Below are 22,296 nucleotides of genomic sequence, written 5' to 3'. Positions count from 1 at the left end.
ACACACACACACACTCTTTGTACATAGTGTTTGCTGTTTAATAGATTAGATCTCCATGTTAGATGTCGTTTGCTATTTGAATGTGTTGATTTATGAGATGATTTCCGAATTATTTATGAATTAATACATTTTTATTAATAAACGCCTGTTAGCTGAATTGTACGCTTCTTGGTGATTATTGTGTATTTATTGTTGACAATTCACTGGTTTGTAACAGTCTGTGCTCGGATCTCACACCTTCCATTCTGTTTAAGATTGTTATATTTTATGCAGAAATATTAACTAAATTAAATAAACTTTTTACAAACGAGACTGATATTTTGGTATTAGCTATTTCCAGTTTATCTGGTGGTGCCCCGTTTTATTATTAATACATAAATAAGAAATTTATGCAAATTAATAAAAAAATTTATTAGAAATTATTTTTTATAATTTTTCATTTTTTTTGTTTTTAAAGTAATTATTTAATTACTTTAGGAGTTGTTAATGAGTAAATGACCGTTCACTTCCATTAATAATTTCAATTTTTCATAAATTACTTCCAGTGATTTATTACTTTTAGTAATCTATTACTTACAGTAATCATATGCTAATAACCAACCATAAATCCCAACAACAGGAAGTGTGACATAGATTTAAAAACCGGTTTACACAGACTAACCTTTGCTTACCACAACAACAATTACAACCAAAGCCTATATGAGTAAAAAAAAAAAAAAAAAAAGTTCTGCTGACAGGGCAGCCAACAGTTCATTTTTCACCAGCGTGGCTTCAGCAGTGGCAGGGTGTCCGTGTGCAGCGTGCTGGCATTACAGAAACTAAAACTAAAGTGCGTCCACTTGGAACAGGCAGCCACTGAAGACCAGCTGTCTGTAAAATGTGCACTGGCTAATGGCCTGATCAAATACAGTCCTTAACTTCCATGAGGAGTGGAGTCTAGTGGGGTGCCATCACTTAGTGTTTAACGGATGTGGTGGCAGAAATACAGTGATGACATTTGGGTGCTTCCTGGTGGATGCAGATAGGAACGTACTGTTGAACTGGGAGGAAACTTTTCACAGTAATTGCATGAATGTCTGGGCTAAGGGCGTTGATTATATGAGCCATGAACCAAAACTGTCCTGATTCATTCTGGTCTATTTCTTCAATAGGGAAAATAAGTTTGTTTCATTTGGGTTTTTTAATCTAATTATTGTCTGTTTTAAAATGAAATTGAAACAGTTTACTCAACAATTAAAGTCTATTATTGCCATGTTATTATGTATAATTTTGTGGTGTAGCCCACTCAAGGGTAAACTGGTTTTTATGTGGCACTTGTTCTGAAATTAGTTTGATCCCCTTCATCAGGATTATACTAACATGGTCAATCCAATCTCCACAGAGGGGTATTCCGCCAAAGGTATTGTGGCTTACATTTTTAGAGTCAGCATCAGGTTGCACGGGTAAGGGCATTATGCAGCAGACAGTTAAACTACAGCAAAGTCAGGAGACCTGGGACGAGGTCTTAAAGTGCAGACCCTTACTTTGCATGGAAACTTTCCAATGCAGTGTGTTCTAGTGTGTGCTAGTGTTATCTAACGAGGTCTTTCTGTGTGCAACAATCATAGGGGGGTAAGCGTGACCTCTAAATACATGCGCTGGCGCCTTGAGAAAGATAGGTGTTTGGGGTTCTGCTGCTTGCCAGCGGTAGAACGCCCGGACCTTTGCTATCCCTTAATTTTAAGTCGCACTTTAGACACACACATTGCATCCAGCTCTTCAAACCACAGAGACACAACCCTACATTCATCCAACGCTCTGCAGAGGTCGGGGGGGGGGGGGGGCGTGGATGGGCGGCTGGAGGTCTGATGGCCTCAGGTCCCGGGGTGTCGCTGAGGCCCTCCCCACAACAGTTCTGGCCACACCCAGTGAGATAACCACACACACACACACACACACACACACACACACACACACACACACACACACACACACACACACACACACACACACACACACACACTTTCCCATTCCTCATCCAATGAGATGTGCTGCTGCTGGTGCTTGTTTTCTGCCATAATTTGTTCAACTGTCCAAATAATTTTTAATCCAACAATGGTTGGAGAGTGTTTGGATTGGTGTGATAACTGTAAGTAGTATGTCTAGTATCAACAAGGGTATTGTCGAACCCTAACCCAGAGTTGAGGACCCCACAAAAATAAACATCTTACATGTTGCCGTGTGACCAGTGAGCTCTCCTTCACGAAGCCCTGCCTTACAGGCCAAACCTTTCAGCTGTAGCTCCGTTGCCTTCAACAGCTGGAAAACGGGGGAGAGCTCCAGCAGCCTGTGCCACTGCTCCTCTGGGGAAAAAGGAAACATGTCTGAATAAAGCTGGTGTGACATATCACATCGGGTGTTTTCACTATCGATCTGTCACTGTGATGTTACCTGAACTTGTGGGGACAGGAATATGTGTAGGTGGAACAGATTCTTTCATGTGTTGACTCTCTATTGGGAATTTTTTGGAGGAAAAGAAACAAGTAGAAGCAAATGTTAGAATTTGTCTTTTTACCCAACGTGAACTGAGTAAATGACTTCCATTTTATATTTAGCTACTAAGTGGGAGGGAAAGGCCAGTAAAACCCTGAGTCTAATGTCAGGGAAATGGGTCATGAGTCATAAGCCAGTGACTGAAACGGGTTCACAGAACCTCTGAAGTTCACCATGAAAAGAAATCCAGTGCCACATTTTTACTACCGGTTTATGATTTCCTTTTTCCCTGAATCAGATAATTATCGAGCCCAACAGTCGGATAACAAACAAATAGGCAATAAACGAGCTCATCATTTGATATGTTGCAGGTGTTTGAACATTAACATAACAGCAGCGTTATGCATGTTTCCTCAATATACCGATGTCTTCATGTTTTTCAAGTATGTTTTAGTTTTGTCAGTACATAGGTCGTGGAGATTTCTTTTCTCAAATGTCTTAAGAAATGAAATTATTTACACAATTGTTGTGGGATTGATAGAAATAGGACCGCAAGGGCGAGAGGGCCCTTCCCATCAGTGTAATTTGTGCATCGGCTCACCCTGTGAGTGGATGCCGGACGAGGCGGTGTGCCTTGGTGAGTTCTGTGTTGGTCCTGAGCTGACCTGCAGACCCGTGTCCAGAGAGGGAGCGACATTGGCAGGTTCCCTCAAAGACTGAGTGGAGATTCCTTCGGAAACACAAAAGAGACCTTAAGTGCTGTGAAGCATCAACTCGTGAAGAGAACTATTCTGCCGTGAGGCTTTGGTTCCATAATGATCCAGGGTTTTTTATTTGAAAGGCGATTCGGGGCAACTTTATTTTCCCCCAAAGGCAGAATTATCAGATCACGGAAAAGAAGAAGCGCAAAAGTGCAGATAAGCAGAAAGAGGAAACCAGAGAGCAAGAAGAACCTTTGTCATCACGAAAACCAAGAACCTGATTCAACAGACTTCAGTGAAAGCAGAAATGAGGTTGTGACAATGGGAGAATTCATAGAAAGGAAGCAGAAATGTTGAGAGAATAAATGGATTAGCATTTCGTAATAAATGTGTGTGATCTGAGTCCAAATGTTTTTTTAGCAAAGGAAATATTATCAGTGTTGTTGTTATTTTAAAAACAAAGATTTTTATATCTATTTTAATGTGGAAATATGTTATTGAAATGTGTTATTGATGCATTTAAATATGGATTCTTGATTAAAAAAATCAGGAAACGTGACGCAAAGTAACCCAATAAAACAAATCTATTTTTTTAAAAAGTTGATTTCTTGATTTTCAGAACTTTTTTTCTTTTGGAAAAAAAATGGTTTGAATTTGGTTAACCAGAAGTGTAGTCTGACTGGCGTTAATGTGATTGATGAATCAACTCGACTGTTCTTCTTTTGAGTTTAACAGCAGTTTGCATCCATAAAGTTGCAACTGCTGTCTTTTGATTTGATGTACTGACACATTGCGTGCCTGCGTGTGCTCCTAAGTGCAGCTTTCTTTTCTTAGTTGTGTTATATGTAATTGTAAAGAAATAAAAACAACTTAGAAGCAGTTTACAATTTACTGTCATAGCATTTAGTGCAGTTGCTTCATCACCTACATAAAATAAGGAGTTACCTGGAGAGTTAACTCGTGCGTTACTTGTGGTTGTTTTTCTTATTCAGAATGTCCTGACAGAGTGTATCGCTACGTTGAGCTCCAGTTGCTTCAGTCATTTGGAAGCCAAATAGTGGTATGCGCGCATTTTATTTGGTCTGTTTGTGTTAATCAGTTGTTGTTAAAGTGCAGGATTTTCAGATGGGTGTGAAACTGTTTTGTGAAACTGGGTCAGAGGTTTGTGATACTGGTAGAACCACGACACCACAAGCTCCAGTTGGGTTTTTTTCTGGATATTTGATACCCCAAAGAAGGACACACAGACTAAACTTGTGTCTTTATATATTTTCGTCCCAAGTTATGTTTTCTATCTCACTAGCTGCAGATCAGTTGACTCCTGTTGGAGATGATGAGGCTTCTTGAACTGGAACAATTTCTACTCATGTCTCATATGTTCTTTTGACCATTTTTTTCAGGTAATACATGTAGTCTTAGGCGACGTTCACACTCCAGGCAGATGCGACCCTATTCCAATTTTCTGCTCACAGGTGACCCATATCCAATCAGTTCTGTGACACTGTGAACGTTGCAATCCAGATTTTTGCACACCAGAACCAGCCCTCAATCACATGTAGTACCAAAGCCGATATTTATCTGATGTCTTTTAATAAACAGTCAACACTCTGCGTCATTGCCGGGAAACCAAGATTAGTGTCCTGTCTCGAGTGTCGTGAGGAGAGACGCCGACAGATGTATTAAAAGTTGTGGATGAACTCTGTAAGTGAATGACCCGTTGAGCAGTGCAGCTTCCATATTTACTTCCATTAACAGCATGCTCACTTTGGGGCCGGACACCATTCACACTGCCGTCTGATAGAGGTCGCATTTAAAATGTAGTGAGAACGATCGCACAAAGAAATGGGATCTGAGCAAGAAATCTGAATTTAATGGTCGTCGCCACTTATGTTGAACTTCCTTCAATGTGCACCTATGGTAGTCATTTCATTTCTGTTATGTGAAGGAAGCATTTTGCTGCATGTCATTGTATGAATAGGCTAAGGGAAGAAAATTAGTTCTCTCAATTGAAATGCAAAGCATTTCTGAGATTTCAGATTGCTTTCGCCTGATGTTTCTAGGAAATAATCAAGCAACATCCATATCAACATGATGTGTCTGGGTAGGGTTTCGTATGCTGACAGTGTAAAGCCACTTGATTTATCAGACTGCCCTGCAGAAGTAATACTCACAACATGACGAGATTTCTTATCCTCATGCGCAGTCAGGAGATTACAAACAATGCACTTCCTTCCTCTAATTGCTACACTGCTACTTTCCCGAAACTTGAAATGTAAACAAATTCCTCAGTCTTGTATGCGGTCCATGTACACACACTTTTTCTGAGACACACACACACGCATGCACGCACAAACGCATGCACGTAACCAATTCTAAACTAGAGAATTTTAAACTTTATCACTTGGTTTAGGGAGCACATACCTTTCACCACAGGTACAGAGGCTGTCCAGACTCGGGAAGGTATCTCCAAGCCAAACACTTGCTTTGGTGACACACCTAAAACGTGATGCAAGCCAACATTATTGTCTAGACTGAACCAACACTGCACAACACCTGTGCCAAAGAGCCTGACTATGTTTCAACTGCTTGGAAAAAACATAATTTCAGCCTTCTCCAGTCTACAAATAGAAATGTTTTGATTGTATTGCGTATTATTTTTGTTTCTTGCATTATTGGATGTAATCTTAATAAAAAACATTTTTTAAAAACTGCAAGGTTTTTTTAGACTCTGAATTTGTTCAAAAAGAATCCATAAGATTGATTCAGTTTCTTTCATTAGCCAATTTAGCAGTTAAAAAACAACATGCAGTTATTTCTTTTTCATTGAAAAAATAGAACATGAGGGACAATTTAAAGTATCTCAGATGTAAGAAAGCCCAACCAGAGTGTCACTCCCACAACGGCAGTGATTTTCAAATCAAGGGAGATTGAGCAGCCCTCCCAGGGCTTGAACTACAATCTATCTCATGTCAAAAACAAAAGTTTTAGTTGAATGCCAAAACACCTAAAGTTTTTCACAATATAAAATATCATTGTTCGTAGCTGTTAAAATCCAGAGAGAATAATAACATGTAACTCATCCAAGTTTGATATGAAATATCTGCTAAGTCTTAATAGAAAACCTGAAACTGTCAGAACAATATCTTGATAACGGTTACAATAATTTGCAGTTTTAAAATGTGTTTTTGATCAAATCTTTGATAGTTATTCTTGGGCTTGGCTTGATGTATTAAATTGTGCTTTATTTTTACACGCTGAATGTTTCTCGAGGCATCTGCCAAACTTCGTTTTAGTTTCCCAACATACCGATCATACTGTAGCAGCCCCGTAATCTTCAATGTGTTCAGTGTTATGTCTTGATTTTAACTGAAATGAAAAGTTGAATTTGGTTTGCACTGTCTGTGTGAGACCCAAGATGAGTGAAATGAGAGCGCAAGAGCTGGAGTAAGCGGTGAAAGTTTGGCAAGGGAATGTTTTGTTCCGACGTGGTTATGGCTGACAGTAACCAGTTGTTTACTTTAATGAAATAGTTTGCAAACTGAATCCTTGTTCTTTGGTCTGACTGCAACCGCAATGCAACATCAAAGTGGAAACCTCATCAAAGTAATTCCAGACTGTAATATCTTCTGAACATGGAGCCGCTTACATTGATTCCAGAGCTATTTTTCTTCTTGATGTTATCGTTTGTCACAGTCTACATTTTTGGTGTTGTGTGTTTGCTGTTTTATTTTCGGGTTTTCAAGCTCCTTGGCATTCCCTCCTCGTGTCTGATTGCTGTGTCCTTCCCTGATTTCTTTCACCTGTGCCTGAGTGTGATTGTCTTCGCCTGGTGACTGCACTATAAGTTGGGCTCTGGGTTGTCTTGTGGCTGGTTAGCTTGTGTTTCTCCATGATTCCCTGTGTTACTGCATTTGTGCAAACTTCTTCCAGGTTTTGGGGTTTATTTTTAGATCTGCTGCGTGACTTGTGGTTGTTTTATTCAACGACAGGAGCGCTTTTCTTTTTGAGTTCTCCCTTCAAACATGACATCTTTGAAACAGACTTGCCAATGTCAAACCTACAAAAATATGAACAAAACCCCCCAAAAAAGATTATATTATATATATATATATATATATATATGGTTGCCACCCTGGCAAACTCCACTTGAGGAGGTCCACCCCACATTTGGAAGACCAATGCTCTAAGGAAAGTTAAAAAAAAAAAAAAACTAGGCCTGCAGGGAGAGTGCATAGTTCTAAATTACAACTTAATGAAGAAATATTCTCAATCCAATGCTTTGTGTGATGTAGTAAATACAGTGTCTCTGGCCCCGTTTACACGACAACGTTTCAGGTGACAACACCTAATCCGTTAAAAGAAAAAAGGAGTGTTTACACTGCAGCAGCGGACACACTGGCAATGATTTAGTTAGTATGCCGGGCCACGGGAGGGCGCTGTTGCTTGATTTTGTAATGAAACCACACAAACGTGTGCAGAGAACAAGACACGATAAACGTGAAAAAAATGGAGAGAACCCGACATCCGTATGGACTGATGACGCATCGGATTGAGTCTCAACTATAAAACTGCTGATATGAACGATAAAACTAGAATACACACCGCGAGTCATATCACTAAGGGTCCGCCATCTTTGTTTACAAGTAGATGAGCAGAAGGAAGGGAGGGAGGAGGAGAGATGTGGGCCTGCGCAGTAAGAGCGCTCCATAACCTGCCGGCGGGAATAGCGACCGTGAAAGAATCTTTCCACCTTGGGAGCCGGATTAAAAACTTTGCGGATACAGTGGATCCGCACACTGGTGGCGTGTAAACAGACCCCCCCCCCCCCCCCAAAAGTGAAGAAAGTTTTGCGGATACACTCAGTTGTCATGTAAACGGGGCCTCTGTCTGGTGCTTCTGTACCAGTGTTGTGCTGGTTGCAGGTGTTGAGGGAGAAGCTGGCCGTCTGTTTGTCCGTCAGGAGCTGGTTCAGCCTCTCCAGCAGAGGCAAAGCCTTCTGTTGAAGCAAACCTATGGCCTTTGTATTCAGTCTATGTTCACTGCACTGGATGAGGCCGTATTCTCGGAACCAAAAGCTGCCACACAGCACAGCCTGCATGAGCAAAGAGAGAAGAGCAGTACCTTTTATGCGATTTAAAAAAAACAAATCTGACCCCACTTGATCATCAAAGAGTCAAACAAACTTTGTATGAATATAACGACAAGGGAAAAAATGCAGTCAAGTTGTATTAACCACATACAGTACTGTGGAAAGGTGTTAGCCAGGTGTCATACTGCTTAGCCAGGTGTCATACCACACATGTTTTGAAAGCACTTTTGGAGCTTTTTCCCCATCCACACAGTACTGCGTATTCAGGCTTGCGTGTATTCATCGCGATATATTCTGTGCGTCTGTTTGTGTTTTCACCTGAGCAGTGTCAGCACGGAGCTGAGAAAGGTGTCGCACAAAGTGCAGCACGTTAAGAGCTGCCTCCAACTCTGCCAGTCTGGAACAGCACTGCTCCACCAACTCTCTCAGTCTCAGCTCTTTGTCCTGCAAGACCAACCACCACCAGCTTTTTATTGACATTACATGGGTGCACAGAGCTCTCATCAAAGTTTAAACTTCCTTCCCCCGACACAGACACGTTCCATTTTCAGCTGAAGACAAAGGTGAATACATTGACAAGAATATTCTACTAAATGTACTTATATCTATGTTTATCAAGCAAGATTGTTCTTGTTTAAAATCCTTTTTTTTTTTTTTGTACATGAAAAATAAAATCTAAGCAAAGTGAACTTTGTGTTTTTCTGCCTCGGATCCTCAGCTCCATTTGAATGAACTGGAATGTATTTTTGATTGATTATTAATAGTCTATCTTTCACTAATACAGTAATATCCCTCGCCTCTCAATCTTCATTCTATTCTGTTTTGAAATACCGAATGAAACACGGTAAAGATAAAATCTTTCTTTGTTGTGCGGATGAATTAAAAATTGGCTGACATTACTTCAATTTTTCATGTTCTGAAAAAAATCTGTCTTTTAACTAATATTTTTGACTTCAATACTAGTTATATTTGTGTAAAAATACTAACTTTAATTGCTGATTTCACATATACAATTAAGTTAAATGTACTTTGCCTCAAATCGATTTTTCCTGGTGTACCTGACTGAACCGTGTCAGTAATAAACCATGCAGCCACTGCTCTGACCATAGCATGGAGGCCGGCAGAGCAGTCTCTTGCCTGCGCTGTCCATTTTTCCTGGTCTTGTTGTAGCTGATCCATACAGACATCCACCTTGTCGAGGCCAGACAGCAGCTCTGTGTGCCAAACACATTGCTGGTCCCATTCCTCCTCATCGCCTACACCACCACAGACAAAGATACAGAATTGGACAAGCTTCCAACACAAACAAAATACCAAACATTCACCTTACGCTAATAGGTGTTAATGCAATATGAAACACTGGCATGGAGCATCTCTGATTCGTTATGACTAGGAGCGCAATGCTGGTTGCGTGGCTGCAATTTCCTTCGTGCTTTTCTTTGTTCGGCAAGTTTGCCAGCTCATTTACCCAATGTAAGGAGGTGCAATACATATGGAGGGAGGATCAGAGCCAAGTTGGGTCGCTGAGCTGCCCTCCTCTGGACCTCAGTTTGTGCTAAATCCTGTAGCTCCACTGCTGCTTCTCTTAGCTGCTTTCCTGACCACTGGAGCTGCAGCATAGCACAGAACATGCAGATGTTTTTTTTAAGCATGTCAAGAAGAAGCCATACATTTGCATGCAGGGACTCGAAAGCCACAGAAATACAGTCCCACTGGAGCCCACACACACATAGAGAAACATACAATGAGTTTGCAGTTTGCACTTCCTCTGGTGCCTACAAACCCATTCATTAACTTGTTTACTTGCTGTGCCTTGCAGGATATATGAAAACCTTCACTGGAATTATGTTCCAAGCTCTTTCCTCCCCCACATTCGTACACCCACTTACTCATTTCCACATGTTCTCCACATTTGCACGCCCCCTTACTCTTTGCCACATGTTCCCCACATTGGCATGTCCCCTTTACTCACCGCCACATGTTAAAAAAGCTCAACCCCTTTTAACGTACTCTGAATACGGGCAGTGGAAGACATGTGCAACCAAAACAGAAACCCTCCCCCAGCCTCCAGCTAACCTGATAAGTGCTGGCCTCTGTGACTCTGAGCAGACACAGGAAAACAGCCGCGTCCAAGTCACTAAGCACATCCTCCTCCCGCTGCCTCTGCTGCTGCCAGTAAGTGTTTCGTAAACAAGCCTCTCTCTGCAGCGCCTCCACCTGACGTGCAAAAAGACGAATACAAAAAGAAGACCATTAATTTCACCAAATCCCCTCCTGCTGAATTGCATAAACTCTTGCTCAACCTTTTGGCTGCATGTTTAGTCGTTGTATGGCTGTGTGTGTGTGTTGCAATGCCCCTCTGCTTTCAGTTTAGAAGCATACAGCTGTTTTCCCCTACATAAACAAAGAAAGTACAGAGCAGTGAGAGTGATTATGATTTTCTGCTGCTAGTTCTTCAGGAAATAAGTGTTCATGAAACAACAGTGAACTCAACCCAAAACATTGGGGGAGTCAATTTCTGACTTGTATTTGTGTTGCATTGTGTTCAGTTCAGGTTTGTCATCTAAATGTTCACTCACTCTCACTCAACCTCCTCATTGGGTTAGGGTTAGGGTCATAAAGCTGCATTATCTAACTGTTCAGCATTTTTTGTGAGGACATTACACACAGTGAAAAGCAAAAAATGCAAATTAATCACTCTCCATTTCTCCATGGTCTTATTAAATGTTTATTGTGTGAAAGCCGTAATGGAACCAGCTCTCAATTATTTCCCCCACCTGCACGTTATTAGTTTGTTCTGCCGCCATTAGCCAGAAGGATGCTGTAACAGGCACAACGTTTTTCTTGGACCCATCCAGCCTCGCTCCAACCACCGGGGCCAGCAGCCCGGTCACTGGGTCAACAGTCTGAGAGCCGTAACGGATGGCCACTAATCCTGAGGAGTGAAAAGCACAGCAGAATTAAAAAAAAAACAAAAAAAAAAACAGTTCATAAATGTCCAATAGCACTTAAGAGTGTTTTTCACTGTGCCTTTGCCGTCCGGGTCCTCCATGGTCCCTACCAGTGGAATCGCATTCCCAGAAGTGAAGTCGGTCTGACACCCGAGCACTGGCACACTGAGCCCAGATCCCATGGGGTCAGGGTACTCCACCCCCAGGAGAGCTGGCACGCAAATATCTGAACCTGGCAGTAGCAGCTCTCCTGGTTTGAAAGCACAAAAGTGAATTAAGAGAATCAGAGAAATATCAAATAAGATGAACACACACACATCTAAGCAATCAACATTTTACATCAACGCAATGAAACTAACAAGAATTCTCAGGCTAGTGTACTACAGACTACAGATGGTGTTTTTATTTAATTTTTTTTATTAATGTTTCAAAGCCAGAGTAAGCCTTTCCTTGGGTTAAAATCAAACTACCTCCAACCATAGTGAATAAATGCAATTGCAGTTACATACATGAAACAGGATTGTGACTCAGCACATCTGGCAAAACATATCAAGCTCTCCTGGAGTGAACCTAAGTAGATTACTCTGCAGTGTGCACATGGCCGTATTGCCAAAGCAGTTTGAATTAGCCACAGCAGTGTTGCAAAGTGAGGAAACAGCAGGGGAAATCTCCCCCAACCTCAAGCACAGCAGCCATACTTCACATCTCCAGTTATTTGACTTGTGATGAGACGGGCGCTTAAACAGTGAGAGTCAGAGAGGGAGATTTCACCATAAGCATGTTCACAGAGTGAATAATGCCCATAGATAGACACTGCCCATTGAAACAAACAGGATAGGTTCATCTAAATAGGTGGGTTTTGAAAGCATGAAGGGAGTCCGAGTTCCAGAGGTGGGGTGGTCGGGAGTTCCAGAGGCAAGGGGAGGAGCAATTCTCAGAACTACCACTAATTATTCCACTAATGGTGATACCACTAATCTTTGTTTCATCAGTCATCAAGCACAATGGAGCTCATGGGAATGTTCCAGCAGTGACTGGATGAGGATGAAAGCTCACTTCTAATTTTTCACACTTTTCCCTTTGCAGAAAGTAAACTGAGAATGCTTCAAGACAGGTTTCAGACATCAATGTCAACTCTGACCCATTTTTTACAAAAACAGAAAAAACAACTTTTACGCTTGTATCACATATGACACATCTGTGAAATCCTGTACATTTTTTCTCAGCAAGATGGCAGCTTCACTAACTGCAGCGGGTTTAATTACATTTTATAAGCAACCAGCCTGGGAATCCACTGCAGCTTGTGGTTCCTTTTTTTTTTTTTTTTTTTTTTTTAATAAAGAGGAGGTAAAGAGTGGTCAAAGAGCTTGACATTGATTTACTGCAGTGCCATGTCATTAAGTACACCTGCAAGAGATTGAATCACAAGTCACATAAATCAAAACTCTGCCAGGTTTTCACATGCCAGTATATTTAGCATTTTCCTTTGTGGTCCAGACAAAATTTATGGCTCGAGCTATTTTGAGAAATCGAATGTCCCCTAATGTAATGCTTTTGTCATGATAAAACTGTGGTGCTGTTTATTGTTGTTAGACCAAGTCATTGGAATTGTGTGCTTGAACACAATTACTCACTTTACTAGATCATAAAACCAACTACTTACTTTAAAAACTACTTCCACCCAGATCTGATTACAGCAAGATCTGATAATACAAACCTTTTTTTTTTTTTTTTTAAACCCAATACCTTCAGATGGGATCTAAAGGAGTCAATAAAACAATACAGCTTTGAACAGTGGGCTGTAAAAAATTACAGTACGTGAGCTGGCTTGACATTGTTGCTGGTGTTAAGACCTCCATGTTTTCCGAGTTTTGAAACATGGTTATGGGCTACAATGGAGTTAGTGCATGTCTTATATAATGTTGGACAAACAAGGCACTTGCTTGTAATAACTAAAGGTCATGTGACTTTGAGGGAGAAAATGTCATCCTCGCCGGGCTCGTGATTCCATTCCAAAAACCCAATTCAGACTCAAAAAGTCACATCACCCCCATGCTTTACAAAGTCTTGACGTCTGCCCAGCAGTGGGTATTAAAGGTAAACTCTGTGTCCTCTGCAACCAGTCAGAAAGTCAATAACTGTGCTCTATCCATGGAAGATGACTCACAACATTTTAAATGGACCTGGCCCTTCATGCTTGTCTGATCTCCACCACCAGCACTCACTCAACATAGACTCAGGAGCTTTTGTTTCCAAGCGGCAAGCATCTGGATTCATCTCTTTTGCTGATACTCAACAATCTGACTTTTTTTTTGGCTTGTTTAAATCTGACTTAAAATATTCTTTTCAGTTGAAGTTCAAGTAAAACGGTAATCCTTTGACTGACTCCGGGATTAAACATGTTAACATTTTCCAAAAATAATACCTTTTAAATCAATGTGAATTTAAATATGTTTAAAAAGTATAACTCATCAAAAAGTACAAATGAAGACTGACAAGAATCCCTGCCAGTATTCACATCGGTTCCTAATTTTCTTGCCTGAGCTTGAATTTTCAACTCAAAGAAAAAAGTACAATTTTATCTTGCAAATGTCATGCTGAGCTCCGTGCGCAAAGTAAAATTTGACCCTAATTCATTTGTAAACAGTGAAATGATATGCGTAAGGGACAAATTCAGTGTTTTTCCAAGAGTATATTGTTGCCTCGAGTAAGTTTCTCTATATTTTTGTGTGTCTAACAAATCACAGGTGTCGCAGCTCTGAGATTAGGGCTTGACATAAACACCACATCCTTCTTTCCTCCATATTTTCCCATGTTCCTTCTCAATTTATTCTTGGGACCTGTGTGTCTCCCCTGGCTGTTGATGACTCCTTCCAGATGTTCTTGCATCTGGAGTTGTCATTCTGTGGGAGCAATAGATTCTCTGTCTTTCTTTTACACGGTTGTTTTTGTTCCTGTGTGCAATATGTGACGTCTGGACGTTGCTTGACATTGACAAGCATTTTTACTTTTCTCGTCTTGGTAATTGAACTGTCTTGTCCCAGCCTCTGCACTCAGTATCTATTGAAAATGTGTCCATCCTGGAAAATTAATCAATCCTTGTCAGACTTCATAACATTTTTATGCATTTTTGTGCTGCACAATTATTTTTCATGGTGGAGGTTTTTATTAATAATACATGAATATGGGCAAGCTAATATTGCTTTGTAGGTCACGTACTCTTTGTATGGCGGCTTCTTGTGGCAAATAAAGGTCATTGAAGAAAAAAACAAAACCTTTACGAAAGTGGAAAATGTCATTCTCTTTAGGCTTATGACTCAAACCAGTTTTAAAGCTTAAAAAGTATAGGTCACGTTCAGCCTCGATCTCTTCTCAATAGTAATGGATACTTAAGGATGAACTTGTGAACTTGTAAAAATGTTACGCTGCTTGTAAAAACGGTCCCCTGTATAGATCTTTAGGTCAATGTCATAAAAGGTGTAAAGGAAAGAAAAGATAAACAAATGTCATGGGGTACTCGACCACTAAGTATGCAAACACCAAACTCTAAAAAGAATGAAGTTGCCTTGCTACAGAGGTCTCTCTTTCAAAATGCTTCCTTTGAGCCACTGAGTCCGACAAAGAGCCAGCACTTCAGACCCTTGACATGTATCTGTTACGGCAGCCAAGTACCAGATGTTCTCTTGGATCCCTCTGAGATGCAGGACGCTGAACGTACAGCACAATAGTCGAAACAATGTGAAAGGTTTGCTCTCCAAAACCAGTGCGTGTGCAAGAAGATCTCACTTCAGAAAATCTGTAAAACCACACAATCAAACAGAAAACATTGAGTAACATGCATTCAATTAAACCTCCTGATGGATCCACAGGCCTGAACGTGACTATCTGAGTGATAACACGTGTGAATAGTGCGCTTTTGTGTAAATGGGCCTGCGAGAGTGTTTCAGGTCCATTCACACCAAGGATATGCATTCCATGTTCCTGGACTCGCCTACTCCTGTCACGCTATTCGGCGGACCCAAAAGCAGACTTAACACAAAGATCAAGTTTGACGAGTTTATTCTCACGACCAGAGGGAGAGGCATCCAGGAAGGGTAAGGCACAAGAAAATCCACAGAGTAAGCAAAACATGAAGGGAAACACTAGGAGTTGCAGGATGACGCATAAGGCAGAGGGGCTTAGATACTCAGGGAATGGGGAGAGACACAGGTGAAACACACGAGGGTGAAAGACACAAACAGGAGAGACAAACCGGAGGGACAAACAACCCAACATAAACAAGACAAAGACATGCAAAATAAACCAGGAAGCGATAAACGGGTAAGAGAGGCAGACTTGACGATAAGACCGAGGGTACCCTGACAGCTGCTTGTCGATTACTCCAACTCAAGAAGACGACTGGTTAAAATGTAAATGCAGGCAGTAAAACTGGGAGTTTTCTAGCAGGGAAAATGTGAAGTTTTTCAGAGCTTCCAAATAGTCAATCCATCCAACTTCTTATATTCTGTTCAGGGTCACAAGGGCAGAATACAATCTAGACAATAGAGAGCCAGACAACCACATACACTCATACCTGTGGGGCGAATTGTGCTCACCGCCGCCACCATCCATCTCATTGTCCTCCACATGTTAATTTAAATCTATTCAACGCTACATTTGCATAATTGAGTGAGTGAAAAAGACTCATTATTTAATTTATTGTCATGTTGACCGTTGGTGTTTGAGATTTGTGATTCTGAACTTTTACACAGTTTGCTTTCACCGTTAACTTTGCCCTGAAAATCAAGTCTGCAACTCTTTCCTGACAGGTCATCAGGAAGTACAGAGTGCAGTGTTGTTTATGATCATTTAGAAAACCATCTCTGTGTGTGATGATTCAGCGTTATAGATTTCTGAGCCCCAGGATTTCATTTTCTTCCCATGAGAAATAGGCCTGCGTCTTACATTTTTGTGCTGCGCAAGGCACAGATTTGTAGTTGGGCGATGACAGGCACAGATTAAAATGAAAAGGCAAAATGAGGCGCAAGTGCGCACAAGTGCGCGCCCTCCATTATCAGATCATCTTTCGTGGGGACGTGTTGAAGATAGATAAGCACGAAAGTACGGAAAGAATGGGAGGAGTTAATTTGGAGCAAAAATGAGAGGAGAAGAAGAAACGGTGGACCATAACGGCAGAGTAAAAAGAAGAACTGTTGAGCCTCTCTCGTGCAGTTTCCTCACCGACTGTCCCTCCATCCTGCTGGAGACCAACAGCCCAGTCCAGGAGCATCCGCAGCCTGGTGTTGAGCTGCAGCTGGCAGTGCAGGCTCCTTCCCCAGGCCTGCTGCAGCTCCTTGGCTGCAGTGAGGAGGAGGTCTTGTCGACCACTCCCTCTCTCGCTCCCCGAATGGGGCTGCCGGCGTTGAAGGGATGGATCGGAAATCCACTCCTCCGTTAGTGGCTTCACAAGATCCAAAACTTTAAACATCGTGGCCAGAACCTGATGGAGGAAAAGAGTTAGTTACATCTCAGCTTTGCTTTTGTTTAGAACCTGGCTGAATTATTTTATCGTTTCTGTTCCATAAAAATTACCAAAAATGGTCTATCCTGGTTTTCATCTTGCATTGACACATCTGAACCTGACTTGGGAAGCTGTTTTTTCGTTTTGTTTTGTGGTTTTTTTTGTTTTGTTTTGTTTTGTTTTGTTTTGTTTTGTTTTGTTTTGTTTTGTTTTGTTTTGTTTTGTTTAACAACTGGCCTGCTCATGCTTGCTCTTGCTCATTTTCCTACTGCTCGGTGTAAGATCTGACTGTGAGACTCAGTCAGTTGTCGCCGGTCCAGTGAAAATCAACCTTTTCTGAATGGAATCAAATTTTGAATATCTTCATGAGCTGACGACCAAGCAATTCCACATAGCAATTTCATCGCCCTTTATTGAGGAGGACTGTGTGTGTCTACACAAATAAAAGTGTTGTTACTTGACTACCTTGCAGTCTAGTAAGGTTTGGTATCCTCCTGCTGTGGGAACAACTTGTCCTGCTCGCATGCTGGCTCCTCCTGTCCTCAGCATCCGCCCACTCAGAGGGTCAATGAAGGACTCTGCTAACAGGACTCCACCTACTGGCAACACATCTCCTACACACAAACACACACACACACGCACACACACACACACATACACGCACACACACACACACACACACACATTTTTGTGTGTTGAAAGGTTTAATGCAGAGAAATGATTTAATCAATAAAAAGCCTCTTAAACCTTATCAAACCATAATCGACAGATTGATATACTATTTATCAAAGAACACCTCAATTAGTTTAGTTTTAATTTAGCAGACAGTGAACACATCAGATAATCTATTTGCACAGGCATTTCTTTGGCGGTCATATTGTTTGGACATGTTACATTAAATTACATGTTGAGTAATCTCAGGACGCACTGACCTGTTACTGGATCTACGCTGACACCGACAGTGAGCACAATATTACCACTCCTGGAATCCAGCACAGGATAACCAATCTGTATAGGCTGTTGCAAGCGGGTGATGGGGCAGACGTGCGTTCCTCCCAGTGGGTAGACTAATCCAGTTTGGGGATGGATGGTCACTGCTAGGATGGGCACTGGCACCCCTGTGTTGGGGTCAGCCATAGGAGCCCCCAGCTGCAGCCTCTGGCCCGGTCTGAGGCCTCGGAGGCGATTGCTGGGCAGAGGCTGCGCTGAGTGGAAGGCCGTAGGGTAAAGAATGAAAGGAAGGAGGGGGCTGTCCCACTTCCTGTTGTCACCTGGACTCAACAAACAAAAACAAAAATGAAATCAGCCTTTAAAAGAAGAGGACTGTCGTCTTACATTGGATCAATGCTAACTTGTTTTGTGAGGTTTGTTACTTTCACACAGACACGGTCAGCGTTGATGAAGAAGGCAAGCAAACAACTTGATTTTCATAGCGCTTCAAATTAACAGCGATGGACAAAAGTGCTTTACAAGAGAATAAAAAAGGTGTAAAAAGACACAGTGCGCAATTCACACATGACAAAATAGATACAACGATTATATGATTTACTTTGGATGGAGGATGGATGGATGAGAACTATTCCATCCTCAGTAATCTACCACCACATTGTCTTTACTTTCTGTTTTTTGTTCAATTACGGACATTTTTCTCAAGTAGTCTTGAAGTCTTGAATTGCCCATAATGCAATTAATCCAAGGACATTCAAGGATAACAAACACACACATACACGCCCGCACACGCACACGCACACGCACACACACACTGACGCCATCAGCCCCACAAAGAGGTCCTTAATAACTGAGCGCTGTCACACCATCAGTCTGATCCAAACAAGATGTCCACTAATCAACTAAGAGACTCATTGTTAGCCTGTTCATGCACATGTTACACATGCCAGCAGGATACAACAAAAAACACCAAAATCGAAGCCTTTCATCATTTATATCAACTTTTTTGTTTTTCAAATACATCAATATATTTAGATACAATGCATCAATGCATAATGAGCTCATATAGTAGCAGCTCGGGACAGCTGTAGTGTGGTTGATAGAGCAGGTTGTCAGCCTATATGTCAAAGTGTCCTTGAGCAAGACACCAAATAGATCACAATGGATGGATTCAACACCTTGCATGGCAGCCAGCTGTGTGTATGAAAGGGTTAATGTGATTAATGTGATTATGATGTTAACCACTTTTGGGGAGTGCTGTAGCAGTGGGAAAGCTCCATGTAAGAGACACCCGTTTATGTAAATACTTGAAACATTATAATTTCAGACATTATTGTTAATGGATCTAACTATCATACAAAGGTCTAGAGGACATATTTTATACCATATGTGTGAATAAAATCTTTGGTTGTGAGTGTCCGGGGGGGAGAAAGCACTCAATCTATCTGTACTGTCTATCAGCATATTTTCTTTAGATGCCACGAGTCTAAGAAAAGATATTCTTATTTGTACTCTAGTACGATGCATTACAAATCAGATTAAAGCCCAGCACATCCTCTTTAAAAACAATAGGGATAAGAGTCAACAAGAAATAAAGTGAGATGGCAATGGACAAAATGTAGTAGGCATTGGATGGACAGGAGGACTTCATTCAGCATTTCAATCCTCCACAGCACACCAACACCGTTCATGTTACCTGTGTAGGTGTCAGTGGTGAACACTAACGTAGAGCTGGCGGGATCATAGGCCATGTTGCCAGCGATGGGCATAACTCTGCCCGTCTGTGGGTGAACAAAGAAGTCTGGCGGCACTGCCATGGTGTGACCGTTACTCAGCAGCATGTGGCTGTGAGCGTTTGGTCGTACGAGTCCTGTGACTGGATCACAGTGAACTGCGACAGAGACCCGCAGGGACCCATCAGGACCTGGAGGAAGGCAGGAGGAAGCATCCAAGTGTGATTGATCTTCATTATACTTTTCGCTCAGTAGAGAACAGGGTGGACAACTACTGATGCTGATTTATTTTCAATCTGAAATCTTTGGCCGTGAATCACATTTCATCATCATTTTACAACAACTCTCCCTGGTATGCAAATTTAATTCAGGAAGAAGGTACTACGGTCAATAATCATTACATATAAAATGAATCTTAATGTTTCTATGATTTCATTGATTTGATCATCAATACTGTAAAATATTAAATATCAGACACACAGAAGGAGGTTGCTATAAGCACTGCATCCCTTCAGATTGTACAATCCCTTACAAACCTGGTTATGCGATACTGTACCTCTAGGCCACATAGGTTTGCATTCTTTCTACATGCAAGTGAATGCCAGAATACACTGAAATGTTGGACATCTTTTCCATTTTGTTCATCATGGAGTTTAAAAAAAAAAAAGGATGTTGAAATATTACAAGTTTTTCATCTTTTCTTTTTTTTTAACTTGAGGCCATAGTCACCACAATTTATATTTTTCAAGTATTGGCATGGAAAAAACTAAATCTTTAACTTGATATATGTGCTCAACAAAACAGAAACTTTATTGAATGCACAAAACTTAATTTTCATTAGAAAATATTATTTATTTGTTTATTTGTTTGTTTATTTATTTGTTTGTCTGTCTGTTTGTTTGTTTGTTTGTTTGTTTGTTTGTTTGTTTGTTTGTTTGTTTGTTTGTTTGTTTGTTTGTTTGTTTGTTTGCAAAATAATTAGTGTTTTTTTTTTTTTTTTATTGATCTATCATCTATTTTAAATTGCATACAATTGTGAATAAGTAATGAAAGGGGGACATCATAACCGAGCATATTAGACTCTGAGACCTAAAAAAAAAAAATTGCGCCAAATATACACCTGAATTTGATCATCTCTTTGTATATATATTTAAATTTGACTCTGGAAAAGTCCACAAAAAATGCTACCCCCAAATTCAACCCTGCATATGTATTATATTTAAAGCATTAAAGCATGTACTTTTGGCATCTGCAATGGAGGCCATTGTCAAAGTTTGAGTTAATTGGTTTGTTTTTGTGTGTGTTGCAGTGCACATATTTATCAGTAGATGTTGCTATTTCCTCATGATCCAGTGCGGTCTGATAACAGAGGCCACTATACTCACCAAAGAGGTCATCTTTGGTCAGGACACTTCCTGTGTCTGAGCAGAGCAGTTTGGCTCCTGCCCCCTCCCCTAAAAGCCCCCAGGCCCCTTGACGCTGGCACTCTGCCAACACCAGCTCCCCCATCTCTTCTCCCAGTGACGCGAGCCTCTGGCTCAAACTGGACCAGGGGGACACAACAAAATGAAGCTGTTTACACAGTTAAATCCGTCAAACATCAGTTTCACTATTGAGGGGCTTTCATGGGAACATTACATTTGTTGCTGCAGATCGCAGGAGGGTTGGCTGTTGTTATAAAGCTTCGACAGAAGTCTGCTGAACTCTCTGAGCTGACATGTAAACACACTGTGCGCCCTCTGCTGAGCCTGCTGCTCCCGCCTGAGGACCTGCAGGAAACCAGACACACTGGGAAAATGGCTCTGATGCTGTGTAACATGTTCTAAATCAACTGTAATTGATTATACCAACACAGTAGAACAGCTTCCGTTATCATTTATCTCTCCATGCATCATTACTGCATTCAACAAAACATTAAGAACACTTTTCCAGGAGTGTGAAGTCACAACATATAAATACAGTTGCAGAAAAATTTGAGGTATAGATTAACTTCCTGTTTTAAAATAAAACATATTGATTGTTTGTGTAATTCTCAAGTGGACTTTATAATAAGTCTTTATACACACAGTATATCATATGCATGATTGTTTTGATCATATACAATACTTTTACCCTGATAATGAAACATTAAAAAGTAAATTCTTACTTTTGTACTTAAGAACATTTCAAAACATGTTTGTTTGTTTTGGTCATTTAAATGAGTTAAAGCATAAAGTCCATTATTAGACTCAGTGCGATCTGTGTGTGCAGTAATACACAGCAAACCTGGAGCTGACTGTCGAGCAGAGACCTCAGCTGCGAGGCCATGGACTTTCTTCGCGCCACCTCTCTGTCTATCTCCCTCCTCAGCCTCTCGTAGCCCTCGCTCACCCTCTCTTCGGTCACCAGGCATGGGTGGAGTAGCTGCAGTTTGCCAAGCACCCCCTGGTACAGTTCCTTTACCTGGAGGCACACAGACATGGGTATGGAAATAAAAATAAGCAGCACGCAAAAATAATGAGATCCCGGTGATCGGCTCAAACATCTAACCTCGCCCTGGCACTGAGGGAACGTGTCTAGCAGGCACGTTTGTGGCTGTCATCTCCTCTTACCTCTTTATCACCTCGGCTTTCCACAGGGCAGTAACAACAATCTCCTACCACAGTGGAGCCAGCCGGCATTTAATGACACAAACAAGAAAAGGAGACAGAAAAAAGGAACAGATGCGTTCCAGTGCAGCACCCATGTTAATTCAATGGCTGTAAATATTAGTTGTGAGGCCTTCGAGGCAGGGAGATGAAATCCCGAAGGAGAGATACGGAGTAATTACGAATATTGTATCCACTCTTGCAGGAAATAAGGATATGTAGAGATAACAGTCAATCTAAAAGAAGCATCTCCACTTCAGCCTTTAAAACGGAAT

General features: G+C 41.1%; 1 protein-coding gene across 1 annotated transcript; it reads right to left on the bottom strand.

Annotated features, from left to right (window-relative positions):
• Window positions 1-8,919: 8,919 nt before the first annotated feature.
• LOC308106978 (uncharacterized protein) lies at window positions 8,920-11,341 on the bottom strand. Its single transcript, XM_080459035.1, has 4 exons — window positions 11,293-11,341; window positions 11,040-11,197; window positions 10,339-10,479; window positions 8,920-9,872 (listed from the first exon to the last, which is right to left on the bottom strand). The coding sequence occupies exons 1-4, from the start codon at window positions 11,312-11,314 to the stop codon at window positions 9,723-9,725; spliced, it is 471 nt and encodes a 156-aa protein (XP_080315161.1). The 5' UTR covers window positions 11,315-11,341; the 3' UTR covers window positions 8,920-9,722.
• Window positions 11,342-22,296: the final 10,955 nt, after the last annotated feature.

Source organism: Lipophrys pholis (genome assembly GCF_963383615.2).
Source record: "Lipophrys pholis genome assembly, chromosome: 3".
Taxonomy (NCBI): domain Eukaryota; kingdom Metazoa; phylum Chordata; class Actinopteri; order Blenniiformes; family Blenniidae; genus Lipophrys; species Lipophrys pholis.
This window is presented reverse-complemented; position numbering and strand designations above follow the sequence as displayed.